The sequence below is a fragment of the Ranitomeya variabilis genome, chromosome 6, assembly GCF_051348905.1.
Source record: "Ranitomeya variabilis isolate aRanVar5 chromosome 6, aRanVar5.hap1, whole genome shotgun sequence".
Taxonomy (NCBI): Eukaryota; Metazoa; Chordata; class Amphibia; order Anura; family Dendrobatidae; genus Ranitomeya; species Ranitomeya variabilis.
Window position 1 is genome coordinate 38,468,208 of NC_135237.1, and position 22,201 is coordinate 38,490,408.

The 22,201-nt window shown below is 42.1% G+C and overlaps 1 protein-coding gene across 1 annotated transcript in view; it reads right to left on the bottom strand.

The window, feature by feature from the left end:
- The window catches only part of ABCB1 (ATP binding cassette subfamily B member 1), a 70,724-nt gene extending 49,127 nt beyond the window's left edge, over window positions 1–21,597 (bottom strand). The window contains exons 1-3 of the mRNA XM_077268254.1: window positions 21,459–21,597; window positions 20,621–20,736; window positions 10,225–10,300 (exon numbers count right to left, since the gene is read on the bottom strand). Of these exons, the coding sequence (XP_077124369.1) occupies window positions 10,225–10,300; window positions 20,621–20,727 (183 nt within the window). The 5' untranslated portion in view covers window positions 20,728–20,736; window positions 21,459–21,597. The remainder of the gene's footprint in view (window positions 1–10,224; window positions 10,301–20,620; window positions 20,737–21,458) is intronic.
- Between the last annotated feature and the right edge of the window lie 604 nt (window positions 21,598–22,201).

The window sequence follows — 22,201 nt, forward strand, 5'->3', positions numbered from 1 at the left end:
CTGGACTGAACTCATCATATACTGAGAAAACATATAGAACACAGATGAGCAAAAATGAACTAGCAAATACTTAGCTTCTCTTGGAGAGCCAGATCACGAATGAAGTCAGGAGAGATCAAAACCAGCACTGAGTACAACGACAGCAGGCAAAGAGTGAAGGTCCAGGTGAGTTAAATAGAAAACCTGACTAGCAGGTGACGAGGCAGCTGATCCCAGCCACAGACCCGCAGAATAACAAAAGAGCCACCAGAGGGAGCCCAAAGATAGAACTCACACAGTACCACTCACGACCACAGGAGGGAGTCCGAAAACAGAGTTCACAACATACAGGTACCTGTGAGCATGTGCAGTAAAAATGTCAGGACAGGTTCTTGTGAGCATGTTCAGTAAGAATGTTAGTACAGGTCCTGTGAGCATGTGCAGTAAGAATGTTACTAAAGTGCCTGTGAGCTTGTGCAGTAAGAATGTTAGTACAGGTGCCTGTGAGCATGTGCAGTAAGAATATTTGGACAGGACATGTGAGCATGTGCAGTAAGAATGTTAGTACAGGTGCTTGTGAGCACGTGCAGTAAGAATGTTAGTACAGGTACCTGTGAACATGTGCAGTAAAAATGTTAGGACAGGTGCAGTTATGTTAGAACAGGTACTTGGGAGCTCATGCAGTAAGAATGTTAGTACAGGTGCCTGTGAGCATGTGCAGTAAGAGTGTTAGTACAGGTGCCTGTGAGCATGTGCAGTAAGAGTGTTAGTACAGGCGCCTGTGAGCATGTGCATTAATAATGTTAGTACAGGTGCCTGTGAGCATGTGCAGTAAGAATGTTAGTATAAGCACCTGTGAGCATGTGCAGGAATAATGTTAGTACAGGCACCTGTGAGCATGTGCAGTAACAATGCTAGTACAGGCGCCTGTGAGCATGTGCAGTAATAATGTTAGTACAGGCACCTGTAAGTATGTGCAGTAATAATGTTAGTACAGGTGCCTGTAAGCATGTGCAGTAATAATGTTAGTACAGGCGCCTGTAAGTATGTGCAGTAATAATGTTAGTACAGGCGCCTGTGAGCATGTGCAGCAATAATGTTAGTACAGGCGCCTGTAAGCATGTGCAGCAATAATGTTAGTACAGGCGCCTGTGAGCATGTGCAGTAATAATGTTGGTACAGGCGCCTGTGAGCATGTGCAGTAATAATGTTAGTACAGGCGCCTGTGAGCATGCGCAGTAATAATGTTAGTACAGGCGCCTGTGAGCATGTGCAGTAATAATGTTAGTACAGGCGCCTGTGAGCATGTGCAGTAATAATGTTAGTACAGGCGCCTGTGAGCATGTGCAGTAAGAAAGTCACATTCTAAGACATATTTCTGTAAGTGTAACAAGTCAGCAACCATCTTCATTATATAGTGATTACCACCAAGACAAAACTATTGTGATTTTCTCATTAAAAGCATTTAGAAATTTATTTATAATGACATTTTCTTTAGTTCTTTTTTTTTTCCTATTCCCGGAGAGCCCCTTTTAAGGAAATGGAAACAGACTTTTAGCAGTGGGTTTTCATTACAGATGCAAGAAGCCTGAATCATTAGCGATCAAAGGACGTTTTTGGTAATTAAACTAATTGGATCAGACATTAGGCCCTGGCCACGTGAGACTTCCTAGAAGAGACTGTACACCACGTGCTCAAGTGCCCCCCAAATCATCACCTCTGGACAAGTGTCAGTGACTTTTAGATATTTAATGAGAAATTTCATGATATTTTTCCTCCAACTAATAATTATATAATCGTAACCAGACTATCTGAAATCTGAAATTTAACAGATGAGATCAGAGGATGTGTGCGGGTTGTAGCAGAGCAGAATTAGCCATTAAAATGATCTTTAGTGCACCAGAATAGCTCTTTGAGCTAAGAGGTAATGCAGCGCCCCAGAGTCCTGGTCGTTGCAGTATCATGGCTCAGCCACTAAGGGGGGCCATGGTGCGTTCGATGGCACTGAAGGAGTTCTCTGAGCAGGTATCACAGTCACCAATACATTTCACAGCTGGGCCTCCGGGGGGAGCTAAGGGTGCTATTCATTAGGCCACTCCCCACCATAGTGGGTAAACTGGGGGTCAGGCAGGAAGTTAGAGAGAACGCTGACGGGATTGAACGGAGCAACACCCTGTGGCAGGGGGTGTTGTGAAGGGAGAGACTGTAGGGTCTCTGCCAGGGGTGGGATCCTGGCAGAGGCTTGGCATTGAGAGAACGTAACGGGTCCGCGCAGGCTCCTGGAAGCGGCGGGACTCAAGAAAGGACTAGAAGCGAGATAGATTGTGCTGAGTGAGAAACGAAATCAAGCGAAAGGAGATACCAGTGAGGGTTGTGCTGAAAGAGGCAGCACCTTACTGAGGCGCACTACCGGTGGCCGGAACGCCGAGGAGGTAAAGAGTTTCAAGCCATACCTCAGACCTACGGCAGGGCAGTTAGCTTTAGGCGGACTGTCTCACGCATCACCCAGGAAGGCAAAGGGGGGTACCAACAGGAGAGGGGCGCAGATAGAGTCCCGGAAGATCTCCGAGCCTCCCCGTCATACGGGTGCGTTCCTACCATAGTATCTGGAGGGACGAGGAAGATCATTGCGAATTAAGTTGTTGTGAGGGAACACGAGAAACAGACACAACAGTTGTGGGGTACTTTCCGTAAGCACAGCAGGGAAGGACTGCAACACATAGCGCTAGAAGGAAGGCACCGATTTCCACCTGCAAGGAGAGCTCTGGAAGTGCCATTGGACCGGCCGGACTTGCGCAGCCTGGTGAGCCGTATTCTGGACTGAGGACCCAGAGAGCTTCAGTAAAGAGGTAAAGAGACTGCAACCTGGTGTCCTCGTTATTTACCGCGACCTGCACCCCACAACTGCACCGCTACACCGTTACTACACCACTTACTGCACCGGACGTCCCCCACTGACAGGCAGGGCCACGGACCGGGTCTAGCCACCGTGACAACCCCAGGACTGAGACCTAGAGGCCCGGCTCCGGGTACCCCTCGGCCCTGCGGCGGTGTGGGGGCGCTCCAACTTGGCGTCACGAACAGGATCTACTTAAGCCTGAAGAATCAGGTCATGTGTGCCTAGAGACTGTGATTTACTGTGCTTGGACTGTACTTTATTGCAAGACTGTGTGCTGTGCCATTTGCCGCCAAGGTCCGCCGCCATTGCGGCGCTGAGGAGAGCGCAGGAAGAGAAGAGGGGCGTGGAGTGGGCGTAGCCGAGCTGGAGAGCGCGAACAGTAATGGCCGCCCAGTCTAAATATTTCTGTGCAGTGAGGACGTGTCCGTCAGCAGCAGAGATCCGCCTCCTGATCCTTAATGGGGGGCGGAGGCAGAGAAAACGAAACTGCTCACGCAGGAGAGAGCGGGAAAAAGACCAGGAAGCGACCCACGTGGAGGACGCTATGGCTAGCAGCTCCGAACCCGACAGCGGGGTTGAAGTGGAAGTCTCCCCTGACTACCCGGCTGAGCCCAGCAGCTTGTCCTCCGTGGATAACACCAAATTCCTGAGAGCCGAGATGGAGGATTTATATAACCAGCTCCTCCAACTGCATGTGAGAGTCCAGGCCCCGCATCAGGTAGGACCGGCAGTGGATTCCCGGACATCGGAAGAACCAACGGGACCTGTCGCAGAAGGTGGAATCGTACCAGTGGGTGAGTCCGCCGATCCTACCCCACTAGCAGAGGGTGTGTTAGTGGGTCCCGTAGCAGCACCACCTCTCCCGGGGACCCATAGACTTCAGCGCCTGTTACCATGGGAGGAAGCCACGGGCATGGAACACCGTATGCGAGCCCCAATCACCCCTACTCCCTTGCCGTGTGAGGTCAGCGCGGAGCGCACGGTGTGCCGCTGGGTGAACCCTGGATCCAATCTCATGGGGTTCCCCGGGGTGGAGACCCAGAAGGGAGAAATGGTACAGGCCCTAAGCTGGGAGGAATACCAGATCCAGCTAGAACAGCGGTGGCGAGAGGAAGAGAAAGCACATCAGGCTAAACGGGAGGCCTACCATCAAAAAGATTTGGCGGTCAAGGACCGGGCCCGTAAGGACCCCACCACTCACCAGGCCCCGCGTAGGCAGGGTATCGTCACTGTCTTTAAACTCCAAGGAGGCTGGGGCTTCATTAAAGAACCGGGGCTATACGCGGAGGTCTTTGTTAACCGACGGGATGTTGAGTCACACCTTAGAGAGGGACATCCAGATCGAGACCTCTATCCGGGAGACAGTGTTACTTACACCCGGCATTTTGGGGAAAAGGGGTGGTTCGCCCTGAACGTCTACAAGAAAGAGAAACCAGCCCCTGTAGCCAAAGTGCCGCCGTGTGACCGACCTGTAACCACCCTGGTTGCCTCCACCTGCCCAACCACAGAACTAGCGATCTGCCGCCCGATCGCCACAACCACCGTAGTGGCTAAAGAAGTTCCTCTGCGGGCGATCAATGTCCCTGATGTGCCAGCACAGAGAGAAATGGGAACACAGACCTTGATCGCCGCGCACGACCTGGTCGTGCAACAGACCCGAACCCATGGGGTGTATCTGGCAGCGGGAGTGGACCTGAAACCTGGATTGCAGGGGTCCGCCCGCCAGGAGGCGCCTTATGGAAACTTCTGAAAGAAGAGTCACTTTATGAAAATGTAAATAGTTAACTGTTCATTCCTTTAACTGTTCCTGTTTGCTACTAAACCCGTCTAGGGTTAAAGGTGACCCCTTGTTGATCCGGGGCCACTATTGTTGTTCTCAAAGTTTTGCACAAGTTTAAAAGAACTGCAGAAATCATGGACTGTGCATGATTCGAACTCCCCTTGTAAATAGTTTGCACCTTCTTAAAGGTGCTCCCTACTGGTTTTAGCCAAAGACACTTTGCGAAGATATTTGCCCTATTGGTTTGAGCCAAAAGACACTTTGCGAAGATTCCTTCTCTACTGGTTTTAGTTAAAGACACTTTGCGAAGAAACCTTTCCTACTAGTCCTAGTTAAAGACACTTTGTGAAGATCCCGGGCTGGAACTTTGCATAAGACTGGTAGGCTGAGAAGACGAGCTACCTCAGAAAGACTTGGTCCCCTCTTAAAGGGGATGTGACGAAGTAAACTTGAAAGAGATACTGTTACCGAACAGTAATGTGATAATGATGCCTTGAAAAAGAAAATGTAACTGTTTTACATGCTAAGTTATATGTGTTGAATTTGTTAAAATGTGAAATTTGAATAATGTTTTGAAGACAGGAAAGATGCAGAGAGCCCGTAGGGGTAGAAGTAGAGGTCTGCATAGTTGAAAGTAAGAGAAGTAATAATGAGGGTGAGGATAGAAGGTAAACCCTGCGTCCCCATTGAAAAGTTACTTTATTGCTAAGGACAGAGAGTGAACCCGTAGGGGTTAGAGAGTGAGTCCTTAAAGGGGCCGAGTAGAGCTGGCTCAGAGTTCTTCAACCGAAAGGAATGTTATGTCTATACTGTGTATAGTAGCGAAAGGCAGTAGGCCCTGGCTGAACAGGGCGGTCCTGTAGAAGAAAGGAGAGGCAGTAGGCCTGGTGCCGTAGGGACAGGCGGTCCTGCAGGTTCACAAGAAGGAGAATGTAAAGTTGAAATGCCTTATAATGTGATTATAGGAAGGCCTTTGATAGACTAAGAGTGTGAGTTTCTTAAAGGCAATGTTAAGTTATTGTTCCAAAAATTGCATTAAGTAGAATACCCGGTTGGGTAACAGAAGTTATTTATGCTCTGTAATTTATAATGTTGATTATGTTTGTAACGTTAAAAGTGTCCTCACCTCCCATAAAGGGAAGCCTACTTAAGTATACTTACTGTTATTTGCACTCAACAAAATTGTATGTCTTTTTGCTAACTTGTATTGTTGTTTTTCTTCCCAGTCCCGGAGTACTGTGTTTAACCAGGGGGGAGTGCAGCGCCCCAGAGTCCTGGTCGTTGCAGTATCATGGCTCAGCCACTAAGGGGGGCCATGGTGCGTTCGATGGCACTGAAGGAGTTCTCTGAGCAGGTATCACAGTCACCAATACATTTCACAGCTGGGCCTCCGGGGGGAGCTAAGGGTGCTATTCATTAGGCCACTCCCCACCATAGTGGGTAAACTGGGGGTCAGGCAGGAAGTTAGAGAGAACGCTGACGGGATTGAACGGAGCAACACCCTGTGGCAGGGGGTGTTGTGAAGGGAGAGACTGTAGGGTCTCTGCCAGGGGTGGGATCCTGGCAGAGGCTTGGCATTGAGAGAACGTAACGGGTCCGCGCAGGCTCCTGGAAGCGGCGGGACTCAAGAAAGGACTAGAAGCGAGATAGATTGTGCTGAGTGAGAAACGAAATCAAGCGAAAGGAGATACCAGTGAGGGTTGTGCTGAAAGAGGCAGCACCTTACTGAGGCGCACTACCGGTGGCCGGAACGCCGAGGAGGTAAAGAGTTTCAAGCCATACCTCAGACCTACGGCAGGGCAGTTAGCTTTAGGCGGACTGTCTCACGCATCACCCAGGAAGGCAAAGGGGGGTACCAACAGGAGAGGGGCGCAGATAGAGTCCCGGAAGATCTCCGAGCCTCCCCGTCATACGGGTGCGTTCCTACCATAGTATCTGGAGGGACGAGGAAGATCATTGCGAATTAAGTTGTTGTGAGGGAACACGAGAAACAGACACAACAGTTGTGGGGTACTTTCCGTAAGCACAGCAGGGAAGGACTGCAACACATAGCGCTAGAAGGAAGGCACCGATTTCCACCTGCAAGGAGAGCTCTGGAAGTGCCATTGGACCGGCCGGACTTGCGCAGCCTGGTGAGCCGTATTCTGGACTGAGGACCCAGAGAGCTTCAGTAAAGAGGTAAAGAGACTGCAACCTGGTGTCCTCGTTATTTACCGCGACCTGCACCCCACAACTGCACCGCTACACCGTTACTACACCACTTATTGCACCGGACGTCCCCCACTGACAGGCAGGGCCACGGACCGGGTCTAGCCACCGTGACAACCCCAGGACTGAGACCTAGAGGCCCGGCTCCGGGTACCCCTCGGCCCTGCGGCGGTGTGGGGGCGCTCCAGTAACAGTTGCCAATTGTCTCAATTTTTGGAGGATTCCCAGGCCAAAATGGAGTTTATATGAGTGATGTGTGTGTTCTCAGTAGGGACGGGGCTATAAACAACCCCAAAAATGTTGGCAATGTTGCAGGGGTCGTCTGCTTTGAAGAACCTATTTTTGTTAGAAAGGTTAAAAAAAATTAGAATATCAAAGGGGATCCACTATAGTGACCCCCCTCGGTGAGCTGCTATATTCCATGGAAGATCCTAGCCAACAAGTGTTCAATTTCCCTGCAGCGCCTCTGCAGGAAGGATAAGGCACTACATGGTGCTCTCTGAGCAATCCATGTAATGCATGAGAAAGCGAGAGAGGATGTAGCAGGGGAGGAAATACCGGATAGGCAGCTGGTTCACATGCACAAGGGCCCATGCTATAAGGGGGTCAAGTCATTCTGCAAATTTCTCAGGTGATGCTGTGGCCATTCTACTTTCTCTTTTTGTAGATTCCCCTCCTCTGACTCAGGACATTGGGGGAAAAACCCCAGCATATCTATAAACATAGCAGGCAAAAGCTTTATCGATGAACCACAGGCTGCACTGGTAAGTTTAGGAAGATTTAGCCAAATTATATTCTTCTCTACAGGCATATTGTACTGGTAACTAGATATACATCCCTATATCCCAGCAAATCTCTATACACCCGTATATTAGAAGTAAAACACAAGTCAAGGTGGTTTTCCTTCCTACAAAATTATAAAAAAAATAATAAAAAACAATTACAATAATCACACTTTTAATACACTTTTTAAAAATAAATGTCACAAAACAGTAAATAACACAGACGTATTTGATATCACTGTAATCGCAACAACATTTACAATGTAGTCAACTCAACAGTTTATATATGGTGATTGTAAATGTCGTAAGAAAATAAAAAAGTTGTGATTGTTTCTTTTTCTCTATTAAATTCATGAAAAAGTTAACAAAAATGTAACTGTTACAAAATGGCACTTAAAAAAATTACAGCTCAACTCGCAAAAAAAGCACTACCTTTATGGGGTATGTGCACATGACACAGGCGCATTCTGTCTAAAATCCGCCAGAAAAAGTGCAGAGAAAAATGTTAAGAAGAATGAACATATACAATGTCAAAATGACTTGCTGTGCACACGTTCAATCTTCATGAACTTCTTTTAACCGCTTCAGGCCTCCAGAACATTATTCTGGCGGCTTCCGCTTTGAAGTCACTCACTATTAATACATAAGATTAAAAAAAGAAAAGAAAAGCCACCTGCGAAACCATTACAAAAGGCGTCACAAGAGACAAAAAAAAAATGCCACCGGCGCAACCACTGCAAAAGGCATCAGAGGAGACCAAAAAAAAAATTCAGAAAAAACACGTTGCCCTGAAGCGTCATTTGCAGGAAAATCTCAGCGGGTATGAAAGCATCTAAAAGATATTGTGTGTACATACCCATGTAATTAAAACTTACGTAAAAATAAAAAGTGAGTGAAAGAACAAAAAAGTAACAAATAATTTGGTTGGATGGAGAAGCGCTTCCGAAAAATGTAATTATGTGTATGCAGGTATTATGTGTGTATTTTATATGTGCTTGTGTGTATGTTTGTTTGTAAGTGTCCAATGTTATTTACATGTACTATTACTATTTACTGATTTGCTAGTTGTAGGGTATATGCACATTTTTTTGGAGGGGGGGGATTTTTTTCTTGGGTTTTGTTAGGGCATGGGTTGAACTAAATGGACTTCTTCCTTCAACCTTAATAACTGTCACTATGTCGCTATATAATGCATATCTACATATCTCTTTGTTAGACATAAAGATAAAAGGTATATACAGCATGGATAGATAGATAGATAGATAGATAGATAGATAGATAGATAGATAGATAGATAGATAGATAGATAGATAGATAGATAGATAGATAGATAGATGTATTATACAGTGCCTTGCAAAAGTATTTGGCCCCCTGGAACTTTTCAACCTTTTCCCACATATCATGCTTCAAACATAAAGATACCAAATGTAAATTTTTGGTGAAGAATCAACAACAAGTGGAACACGATTGTGAAGTTGAACGAAATTTATTGGTTATTTTAAATTTTTGCGGAAATTCAAAAACTGAAAAGTGGGGCGTGCAATATTATTCGGCCGCTTTACTTTCAATGCAGCAAACTCACTCCAGAAGTTCATTGTGGATCTCTGAATGATCCAATGTTGTCCTAAATGCCTAATGATGATAAATATAATCCACCTGTGTGTAATCAAGTCTCCGTATAACTGCACCTGCTCTGTGATAGTCTCAGGGTTCTGTGTGAAGCACAGAGAGCATCATGAAGACCAAGGAACACAACAGGCAGGTCCGTGATACTGTTGTGGAGAAGTTTAAAGCTGGATTTGGATGCAAAATTATTTCCAAAACTTTACACATCCCAAGGAGCACTGTGCAAGCGATCATATTGGAATGGAAGGAGTACCATACCACTGCAAATCTACCAAGACCCGGCCGTCCCTCTCAACTGTCATCTCAAACAAGGAGAAGACTGATCAGAGATGCAGCTAAGAGGCCCATGATCACTCTGGATGAACTGCAGAGATCTACAGCTGAGGTGGGACAGTCTGTCCATAGGACAACAATCAGTCGTACACTGCACAAATCTGGCCTTTATGGAAGAGTGGCAAGAAGATAGCCATTTCTCAAAGATATTCATGAAAAGTGTCGTTTAATGTTTGCAACAAGCCACCTGGGAGACACACCAAACATGTGGAAGAAGGTGCTCTGGTCAGATGAAACCAAAATCGAACTTTTTGGCAACAATGCCCAACGATATGTTTGGCATAAAGGCAACACAGCTCATCACCCTGAACACACCATCCCCACTGTCAAACATGGTGGTGGCAGCTTCATGGTTTGGGCCTGCTTTTCTTCAGCAGGAACAGGGAAGATGTTGTTGATTCTTCACCAAAAATTAACATTTGGTATCTTTATGTTTGTAGCATGATATGTGGGAAAAGGTTGAAAAGTTCCAGGGGGCCAAATACTTTCGCAAGGCACCGTGTATATTTATATATATAAAATCAGTAAAAATAAAAGGGCTCCACTTCAGATAAATGTTAATTTTTTTTTTTCTCCAAAAATTAAATTCAATTATTTCTGATGCCACTGCTTCTTACCATTGTGAGCGAGCCGACTTTTGGTTTTTCTACTTTGTCTTTGTCTTTGGACCTGGAGAAAAATCCTTTCTTTTTGCTGCAATGAAAAACATAATGTTAGAGATCCCGATGATACGGAATGTGCGGCAGTAATGAGATCATATCTGAGGGATGCGAATATCAGTCCTTAGGATGTAATTGTATTGTAGGGTATTAAAGAATGCAGAATGAGGGGAAATAGGCTGCTGGGGTCATCAGTGGAATTACCAGTCAGGAAGTCATCAGGGTATAGCAGAAAATGATGGTTTCTAAGTTACAGAGATTGAGTAATTACATGATACTCATGATCTCTTAAAGAGGACCTGTTCCAGTGAAATAAATTTCCCCCCAAAACATAAACATAAAAATCTCTGGCCGCTACACATATCAGAGGGCAAGGAATAAAAGTAATCTAATTATACAGAGGTTTTTTCATGCTTTTCAGAAATGGTATAAAGTACAATATGGAGAAAGTAAAGAAAAGATGGAGCCCTGCCGGAGCTGTGGGTGAAGGCCAACGTGACTGGGTTTGGAAGGAAGGGAAGAGTACAGGGTGGAGCTCACCCAAACCACAAATGGGCGTTTCTGGATGCTTTTCGGGATGGACAAAAGCGTCCCTAAAATGCAAACACCATCCTATGGTATATATGGGTTCATAAAGTCCAAGAAATAAGGTAAAATATTCAGATCATAACAGCCTTGATGGGTAGGTGGCCTTTGTGGTAGATGATATATTGTTTAACAATTTGGTTTGCCTTTGAGTATTTGATAGGTGGTATCTTTATAGGGTGGTGCCCTTGGGAATCTGTGGAGGGTAAATCAGTCAGTTATGGTGCCCCTAAACCAGTGGGTAAAAGTGGGAGTAATTCAGACATTTGTGTTTGTCAATTTAATCGCATAAATACAAGGAGTCAGAGTTTTCTTTAAAAGGTGTAGGTTGAGTTTTTCATTTATGGGGTAGGTTGAATTTTTCATTCATGGGGTAGGTAAATTTTTTTCACTTATGGGGTAGGTTGAGTTTTTCCTTTATGAGGTATGTTGAGTTTTTAATTTATTGGGTAGGTTGGGTTTTTCACTTAAGGGGTAGGTTGGGTTTTTCACTTAAGGGGTAGGTTGGGTTTTTCACTTAAGGGGTAGGTTGCATTTTTCAATTATGGGGTAGGTTGAGTTTTTCATTTATGGGATAGGTTGAATTTTTCATTTATGGGGTAGGTTTACTTTTTTCACTTATGGGGTAGGTTGAGTTTTTCATTTATTGGGTAGGTTGAGTTTTTCATTTATGGGGTAGGTTGAATTTTTCATTCATGGGGTAGGTTGAGTTTTTCATTTATGGGATAGGTTGAATTTTTCATTCATGGTGTAGGTTGGTTTTTTCACTTATGGGGTAGGCTGGGTTTTTAATTTATGGGATAGGTTGAATTTTTCATTCATAGGGTAGGTTGATTTTCTCACTTATGGGGTAGGTTGAGTTTTTCATTTATGGGATAGGTTGAGTTTTTCATTTATTGGGTAGGTTGAGTTTTTAATTTATGGGGTAGGTTGAATTTTTCATTTATGGAGTAGATTGAGTTTTTAAATTATGGGGTAGGTTGAGTTTTTCATTTATGGAGTAGGCTGAGTTTTGGAGGTATAATACTTTTAGGCCATAGCAGCTTCAGTGGGAAATTTTGGAAGAGGGTTGAAGTCAAGGGCGTAACTATAGTGGGTGCAGGGTTTGTAGTCGCACCCGGGACCTAAAATCTACGAATGTTTAAAAGGTCCCATTTGCCCACATGAGAAGAATAAAACTATAAAAGACCCGAGATAGTGGGGGCCCAGTTGGAGATTTTGCATTAGGGCCCTCAGCCTTCAGATGTTGGAATAATCATCGCTCGGACGCTACAATTCCGGTGAGTCACATCTGGCTCATACACGGCTCATTCCACTCCAGAAATGAAACAGTTACGAGATTTAGTGCAGCCATTTTTGGAAATGTTTGGACACTTGTTAATACAACACCCTTGAAAAGATTCAGATTACTGTCCTAGAGAAGTACGAAACTTTTTCCAAAGATGAAGATCACAAACCATTTTTTGTTTACGTCAAAATATTCTAAAACAGTACAATAAACAAGACACATTTTAAAAAAATTCAGCAATTTTATTTTTTTGTCTTTGGTATTTTTTTTCATTAAAGTGTGAGGCTCGCGGCTCTGTTTTATGTGTAACAAATTTAAATGTATTTAGCTGCCATAATAATAAAAAAAAGTGTAAAATTTATTGTCCTGGTTAAAAGGAATCTGTCAGCCGGTTTTATCATGTAATCTGAGAGCAGCACGATGTAGAGAAAGAGACCCTGATTCCAGCGATGTGTCACTTACTGCTCTGCTTGTTTTCAATCAAATCTGAGTGTTATCATCAGGAGAGTATCAGTACAGGACTAGTTGACTCGTGCCATGTAGTCCTCCTGCTCTATATAACCACGGCCCCACCACTAATTGGCAGTGCAAAGTGTATACAGAAAGCTGCCAATCAGTGGTGTGGGTGGGGTTATACAGGGCACAGCATTAAGGTAACTGCAAGATTTGCAGCAGAGAAAACTGTGATTGTATCAAAATGATTGCACACAGCCAAGTAAGGGACACATCAATGGAATCAGGGTCTCTGCCCCTACATCATGCTGCTCTCAGATTACATAGTAAAAACCCGTTGACAAATTCCCTTTAAGATATTATCACATTGCCCGTGCAACTGTTCACAGTAAGCAAAAAAGGGGGCGCCTAATGATAGTACTTTTAGACATAAACATCTGGAATTGGAAGTTTCCATGATTCTGGTCCTCAGTGTAGGAGTGCAGCTGTCAATCAGAGCCTCCTCGCTGTATCTGTATGTCTGATCTAAGTCCCAATTTCTGGGTCCAGCGACCAAAACATCTTCATTGTTTACCTTCATTCAGGATAGACCATCACAAATACAGTCCCCAAAAAAAACTTTAATGTCCCGGGGATCCAGCAAAACATACAAATGACTATCACAATGTCCCAAACGCTGCTCCTACGGTTAATTATTATCTTTTTCCCTTCGGCACAATCAGACCCCCTGCGATTCCGGATAAAGGTTTTATTTCTGATAAAATCCACATCTGCGAGTGACCGGGAAACACAAAGATGTCGTTTCCTCTAAACCATATGGAAATAGATATATATTTATTTTTTAACACATGAGGAATGTAGAATATATCTATAACAAAGGGGTAACGCAATTTTAGCCCAAAGGAAGCGCTGTCAGATTTTGCTACTTAAGGGGGCCACAGTAAAATGCTGATATAATGATATATATATCGCTAACATACTATGGATCACATGGAGTTCTTAGTAAAATCCTTAAAGGGGTTGTCCGGTCAAAACCGATAAGTCAGCAGTGACTTTGTGTGAGTGGCGACTTATGAATCCCGTGTTTCCCCAGTGAATGCACTGTGCGCTGCGGGGATTCGCCGGTTTCAGTCCATGGATGTATGAGTTATACATACTCCCGGCTTCACTCTCCATACACTTATATTGAGCCGACGCCGCGCCCCGACCAATGATGTGGACGGTTAGCGGGCATAGCGGACTAGAGCGCACGGCCTCGCTCCATATAAAGTTATGGACCTAGGTCGCGTCCACTGGCAGGAGGTATGTACAGTATAACTCATATACACCCTCCGTTCCATGGTCTGAAACCAGCGAATCCCAACAGTACACAGTGCATGCACTTTTGGGATTCATAAGTCTACAGTCACACAGAGTAACTGCATACTTATCGGCTTTGACCAGACAACCCCTTTAATGCAAAAAAGGGTGGAAAAGTATAGTGAACAAGTATAGGAAACTATTATATTCTATAGGCTATAGCCCAGGATACTTTAATTTAACCAATTTATATTTATTTTCCTCTCCTTTCAAAATGCATAACTTTTTTTTTTAAATATTTTTTGTATCTCCATAACTGTATGAGGGTCTTTTTTTGTGGGATGAGTTATAATTTTGAATGGCACCATTAATGTATTGATAAACAGAAAAAAAAAAAAAACAGGAAAAAATATCAAATGTAGTTAAATGGTGAAAAAAATAGCTCCAATATTTTTTGGTTTCCTTTTTATTTTTCGACATTTAGTCTGCGGTAAAAATTACCTGAGATCATAATTCTACAGGTCAGTGCGATGAGAACTTTATATAAAAAAAATAGTTTGTGTCACCATTTTCTGAGACCTAAAACTTTTTCTTTCACAGTTTATGGAGCTTTGTGAAAGTGTGCTTTTCAAGCGGTAGTCTTCACTTGGACATATTGATTGCATGTTATTAAATTCATGGAAAGTGGCCAGCTGAGCAAAAAAATGGCATTTCCGATGTTACGGTTTTTGTTTTCTCCTTTACTGTATGAGATCATTCATTTTATATTTTTGTAGATGGGACTTTTATATTTTATATGTTTATTTTTTATTATTACTTATTTTTGTAGATTGGGAAAAGGGGAGTGGGTCAAACTTTTATGTTCTTATTTGATCTTTTTTTTTAAACTTTTTTTTATTTAATTTTCACTTGGATACTTTAACCTGACTTTTAACATACAGTCATAGCAGAAAGCACCCTTGAAATTGTTCCAGAAAATGAAGTATTTTGCTTCTCAAGTCCTCAGATAATTCTCTTCTCTTTCTGTTCTCCATGCTTGGTGTGTCACACACAGACACACATTGCAAAGACTGAGTCAACTTCTCCCCTTTTTATCTGGTTTCAGGTGTGATTTTCATATTGTCCACACCTGTTACTTGCCACAGGTGAGTTTGAACGAGCATCACATGCTTGAAACAATCTGGTTTACCCTGAATTTTGGAAAAGTGTCAACAATTTTGTTTGGCCAACATTTTTTCTTTTTCTTTTGTGAAATTATGTGCAATTTGCCTTGTTTTTCTCTGTGCTTTCTTGTGCTGTTCCAATACACACAAAATAAATAAACATGTGTATAATAACACAGGTGTAATTGCAATAATTTTCTGGGAGAAATACTTCATTTTCTGGATCAATTTCAAGGGTGCCAACACTTTCGGCCATGACTGTATATAGCAATACGTTAGTATTGCAGTATATAGTAATATAATGTCACATGTCCGTGTTTTTTTGCAGACTATGTGTCCACAAAAAAAAAAATCCCAAAGACTTTTTTCAACGTCACTGATGAAAAGCTCTGACAGCGCACGGATGGCATGAGCGTACAGTCCGGATACTGCCCAAGATTAACACTGTAATGGATGCGAGAAGCTTTGTCATTTATTCAAACATGAAAATCACTGATGAAACAAAGATGGTAAAAATTGGCACACGGACCAAACATTTATGAGACTGATAGAAAAAAACTGATGACACTCATACCATTTTTTGCACGCTTGAAAAATCACTCACGTCTGAATGAGGCCTTATACATAGATAAGAATTATTTCCACAAGGCTGCCGTCACACTATCAGTATTTGGTCAGTATTTTACATCAGTATTTGTAGCCAAAACCAGGAGTGGAACAATCAGAGGAAAAGTATAACAGAAACATATGCACCACTTCTGTATAATCATCCACTCCTGGATTTGGCTTACAGATACTGATGTAAAATACTGACCAAAAACTGAACGTGTGACGGCAGCCTAAAACTAGAATAATTCTTAACAACTAAGCAAATGTTATGGTTTGCTTTTTCCTCCCATTCCAATAGCTATAATTTATGTACTTTTCCATCGATGTTGTTATAGGAAAGATTGACTGTTTTTAAACCATGTGACAAGCAGTATAAATTATAGGTTGAAATTATTCCATAGATTCTTAGAATATTTTTGGGGATTCATTTTATTATGATGGACGATTTAAAAAATAAAACGGAAATAGCAAATTATTTCTGTATTTTTGGAGACTTTTTTAATCCACTTTACTCAAACTAACATTACTTTTTTCTTTCTGGTACACTCGAAAACTTGAGGCTGCAATCAGTTGATTGCTTACTTTTTTTTTAAGCTCCTGTCTGTGCTTGTAACCTATCAGCACTCAATAAGGACACTTAGGAGCACACATTAGATGACAGAGGATACTTATAGAGGTTGTCCACTATGCTAGGTCATCAATAAAAAAGTAGTGCACAACCTCTTTAAATAATGTAGGGATTCATGCTCTGAGGTTTGGTCCAAACGAGCAGTTTTATTGCTTTCACAAAACTCAAAATGATTCAAAACCAAAAACAGCGTCTTCTGGGCACAAAACTATAACAGCAAATAAATAGCTCATTCAGCAGGCACATACTGTACATGTCAGTGCAGGCTCGCCCAAACAGATTACAGTCCTTTCTCCCAGGGCAACTTTTATACACAGAAGAGTTACGGCCCTTCCAGTCTCAGTATTCCCTTCAGCCTGAGCTCCAACACCAAACAGAAGTGTTCAGCTCTGTGCAGAGTTCACACTGAACAGGCTGCAGCTTCCACACATAACTCTACAGCTCGAACACACAGACTGCTCAGCTTTCCATGCTGACCCTTGCAGTCTCCATTCAGAGAAAGACCCTGGCTTGTCTCTCTCCCATCTATAGCTCACATTTTGACTGGTCACTCACCAGCTTCAACACACTTTACCTTGCTCAAAATCCAACAGACTGACACAGGGTGAACCCAATTCCTGGTTATAAGTCAAAGCTAGTCAGGTACATCTAAATAAGAGCTCCAGTACCAGGCTTTGCTAAAGTGGTTAATCAGCCAGGATCAGATTTACCTCTGATCCCTCACATTTGCAGTCTTTCAGTACTCCATTATAGCAAGGGTGACAGTGTAAGTCCTTAAAGAGTTGAAATACTAGGACGATAGTCCTGGCATATCGACACCGCACAATCACAGGGATGACAGGGTGAGTTATCTCTGATCCTATGACTTGTGCCCCATCGGTAACCATGATTGCAGAGATGAACCCCTGAGGAGCTGATTACCAGGATCAGAGATATCTCCCATCCAGGAGCAGGGCTTTATAACATAGAGTTGCTCTGTACGATAACAGCACAATGGTGAACAATGTAAAGAACCAGCACCTGACCGTGATGGACAATCTTGTCGCTGCCCCGCAACCTATTAATGTTATTAACTGTCTACATGAATGGAAATGGGCTTTCTAGTCATCATTAATTAGCCACTTATGGTTCTGGGATCATAAATATCCGTGATATAATCAGCTTGCACTATAAAGAGGCAATCAGGTAATATAATGTACTTTTTACAGAAGGAGAGCAAACATTGAGCTAAAAAAAAAACTGCTGAAAACACTGAACATTGTTTGCCCTGCAATGAAAAGTGATCATGTGGTGCCATAAAAACTCCTGTCCATGGAGGCCTTCGGAGAAAAAACAACATTCAGGATCCATGTTTATGATGGTGTGACCATGAACATGACACTGAGGTGCTGGATAAAGAGCGATCGCTGGAATAATAAAAGTCATCCCGAAAAGCAGGGACGTGTTGGAAAATTTCTAACCCCATTATTCATTTTTGAAGTTTAGATTTTTCTTTCCTTTCTTCCAAGCGCCATAACTTTTCTTTATTTTTCTGTCCAGATAGACATATGAGGGCTTATTTTTTGCGGCACCGATTTTATTTTTCAATGACACTATTCATTTTACCAATCAATCAATGGACTGGAAAACGAGAAAAAAATTCCAAGTGGGTGAAATGGTTAAATAAATTGCGATTCTCCTTTTTTTAAAATTTTATTTTATTATTCATTGTCTAATAAAAATGACCCGTAACTTTTTATATTTTTCTGATGATGAAGTGTGCGAGGGGTTACTGCTTCCATGCGGGCTGAAGTTTTTTATTTGTACCTTATTGGGATATAGAATAACTTTTTAACTTTTTATTGCATGTTTTGGGGGAGGTGCAGGCGGTGGTGATTATGACATTGATCAGGTAAAAGGCTCCAAAAGGAAATTGTCGGTACCCTGCATCATGGGGGGGAGGGTGATCGGTACACAAACGCCCCACCGCTGCCCTTTGGGGTGCAAGCTCAGCCTCTTGGTGCAACAGTACATTGTGAAACTACAGGGGGTTAAAAAAGTTTAAGACTTGATTCCCACTTAGAGGTGAGGCAACTAAATACATCCTTTGAAGAGAAGATAATCGCAGGGGAATCTAGGTATTGCACAGTGCCCATTCACATCAATAGGTTGTCCGCGTAACGCAGGACAGGACAGGTCCTCCACAGCTAGAGACGCTCTTTGTAATTAACCACAACTCCAAAGAGATGTGAACTTTTTTTTAGGTGATCTCTAAAGATTGATTTTGGCTGTAGAGATGGATTTGCTTGTGAGAAGTCAGAATTACGCTATGTCGGACCAACCACTTCCTGCGGTGCTGAGGTGACTGTGCAGAGACCTTACGTGAGCGGCTGTAGCTGCTTCTATAGTAACAGAAACCATTAAAGCTCCAGAGGTAAAAATGCAATTAGTCATTTCCTGCAACAACAACGTCCCCTCCTTTTACGGTCTGCCACTTGTGCTGGCAGACGTCTTGGATCTCTTATGACATGATCACCAATACTTGGAAATATTACAGAAATGTCTTATAGGAACATCCCTGCAAAATAAATCCCACCATGGTGATGGTACTGGTGACAGTCAGTGTACATGGCAGCTCTTCTCCCTACATGGTATACAGGCTGCCACAATCAGCAGCTCTGCCCTCCTGGCCACACAGCGAGGGGCAGTTATTTATTTCCTACAGGTTCATCGTCAGGTTCACTGCTGTTATCAAATAATCAATCATAAAATAATAATTTGTGAGCAAGTGCTGACAGATCAATTAGAACGAAATAATGAATGAATGAAAGAAAGATAGAAGAAAGAAGGAAGGAAGGAATGAAAGAAGGAAAAAATAAAGAAAGAAGGAAGGAATGAAAGAAAGATAGAAACAAAGAAAGAATGAAAGAAAGGGGAAGAAGGAAATAAAAAAGGAATGGAAGAAAGAAAGAAAGAAAGAAAGATGGAAGAAAGAAAGAAGGAAGGAAAGAAAGAGGAAAGAAGGAAATAAAGAAGGAATGAAAGAAAGAAGGAAGGAAGAAAGAAAGAAAGAAAGAAAGAAAGAAAGATGGAAGAAAGAAAGAAGGAAGGAAAGAAAGAGGAAAGAAGGAAATAAAGAAGGAATGAAAGAAAGAAGGAAGGAAGAAAGAAAGAAAGAAAGAAAGAAAGAAAGAAAGAAAGAAAGAAAGAAAGAAAGAAAGAAAGAGTAAGAAAGCAAACAGAAAGGAGGGAAAGAAAGAAACAAAGAAAGAGAGAAAGAGAAAGAAAGAAAAAGGAATGAAAGAAGGAAAGAAAGAGAAAGAAAGAAAAAGGAAAGAAAGAACGAGGGAAAGAAAGAAGGAAATAAAAGAATATATAGATGATAAATACATATCAGCTATATTAATATTATATATAGATATATTACATAGATAGCTATTGGAGACAGGGATAATAGATTCCAAGACACAGCGTTATTTTCTTGATGCTAGGACAGAGAGATCTCACTAAATCTGAGCGGTATCGAAACATCAGTGTGACCTAAGGCCAATTTAAATAGCTGCAAAATAACTGCAGTGTAGCGTCCTTCTCACCGCCGTGCTTATCAGTAAATCCAGCCTACTACAATGTAATATTCTTTATTTGGTGCCAAATAACTGATATATATCTCATGCTTTGATAAAATATTCTTGTGCTCAGGAAAAAAATGAGCAAATATGAACTTGGGCCTTGTGCACACAACAGAGGAGTCCGCACAGACACTGAAAAGCAGTCGCACAGCACTCCATGTACCGCCATAGCGTGCCTCAGTGCAGCACAGTGTTGCCAATATTCTACTCTAGATACAATGCAGTGTAACATGTCACACTTGCTTGGTCAGATTTCTTATGAAACCAAGAAAAGAAAAACTAGATGGCTTTGGTACAGCCGCAGTCCCATAAACCTTCCTACTTGTACAGCGCCATATCACAGCTGTGTGCCGCCAATCTCTGTTGACATTTTATTTGTGATCAGTATATGCGCCTGATCTCCAGGCCCATATACCGAATGTATCCGTAGGGCCAAACTGAACGACTGTTACAAGTTGGTATCATTTTTTTAGATGCATGCGGTAAAAAAAACACAAAATACCGCACTGCATCAATTTTTTACTATGGTGCTGTACAGTAGATATATGCCTCTATCTTGGGATGTAACAGTTGTTCTTATGTAACTTAGCCACCAATTATTTATTATTATTATTATTATTATTATTATTATCTTCAACTTCAATTAATTTATTTATGTTAGTTTTATGCATTTATATATATATTTTTTCCATATAATAATCCATAGATCTATAAAACTCACCTTTTTGGTGGGTTAGGGTCTGCAACATCCACTTGTACTTCTCCACGGCCATTGGCTTTCCCTTTCCCCTCGATGCCATTGGCTGCGCTATTTGGATTACTTGCCATGTTTGATTGCTAGAAGAAAAAGAATAAAAATATATATTTATGGCGCATATGGACCAAATAAGCAACAGGACCAGTCTTGTAGATTAATATGACAGTACCTGCCCTCACACAGTCTGAAAATTCCTTAAAATGACAATCACTTAATATACGTTGTTTAATTTGACTTTTGTTCAAAAATGTATACAAACAAAACACCAGTCCATAAGGTAAAGGTATATAAAAGTAAGTTTAATTAATATTATATATCATTATTATAAATATATATATATATACACACATATATAAAATAATAATGATATAATATATTAAAGTCTAATATAAATGCAGATTTTTTTAAAATCCGTTCACATTGGAAATCTACATTTTTATGACATTTATATTCTGTATTACCCAATAAATTAGCTCGCAAACGAATGAGTAAAAGATTTAAAAAAAAGAATCAATGTATGAAATACTGTATACTTGTAACGAACATAATTCTAGATATGTAGCAGAGCTGAATTGTTGGTTTCACTTTTTGAGACTAAATTGCAGTCCTATGTAAGTAAAACCAGACTATGTTGCAATCTTTTTTTTTTAACAATATCTTTTTATTTGGTTTTAAGAAAATAACAACAAACGGTGTATAAATTACTTTAGACTGACGAACATTGAATCTGTTGCTATCTTAGGTCAATATTGAAAGTAACAAGCTGCGTCTTTCCAGCTCCGCTTTGCTACTTTCCACTTACCCTTGCAGTTCCTTTAATAGAAATGTCGCAGATATTTCCACAGGGGATGCTGTATAGTCCTGATATTACAATGTGGAGGAGGACTGAGGAATAGAGGCTTAAAGTACTGTGCTAACGGGGAAAACGTGTTGGTTCCTCCTCCCTGCATGTAATAAATTGCAATAATTCTCCTAATATGGCCCGGATTGGGTGTCCCTGGCTGCGGCTCCTCCGCGCCCGGTGACGAGTTGCTGCTCTTTCTGTTAATATTTGCTGGAGATAAGGAGTAATATTGTGTTTCTCACACACACTGTCATGTCTGCTACTCCTCCCATACTTATATATACACTCCATCCGCCCCTCCAGTCCCTCCACCCTCTCCGCCTGCTCTCTATGAAATTTGTGGCCACTTACATCATCCTCCAGCCCTCCAGGTTTCCGTTGTGACTTCTAGTAGATTTCTGAGGATTGCAATCCCATTTCTGTATCCTTTCCGCACTGATCCCAAGATCTCAGCTTTCTGTCAATCACTTTCATTGTCACATCTGGCGGCTGCACAACTCTTCTCTGAAGGATACTTTGCAATGAAACATTTCCACAACACAGTCCGTACCATTTGCTGCAGGATAAGTTATAACTTGCTCATCAGTGGGGATCCGATTGCCGGGACTCCCACCAATCCTCATCAAAATGTCTCATCGAAATAGAGCGGTCAGCACCACAGAGAATTTTAATCCCCGTTCTCAGGATCAGTGGGTTTCTCA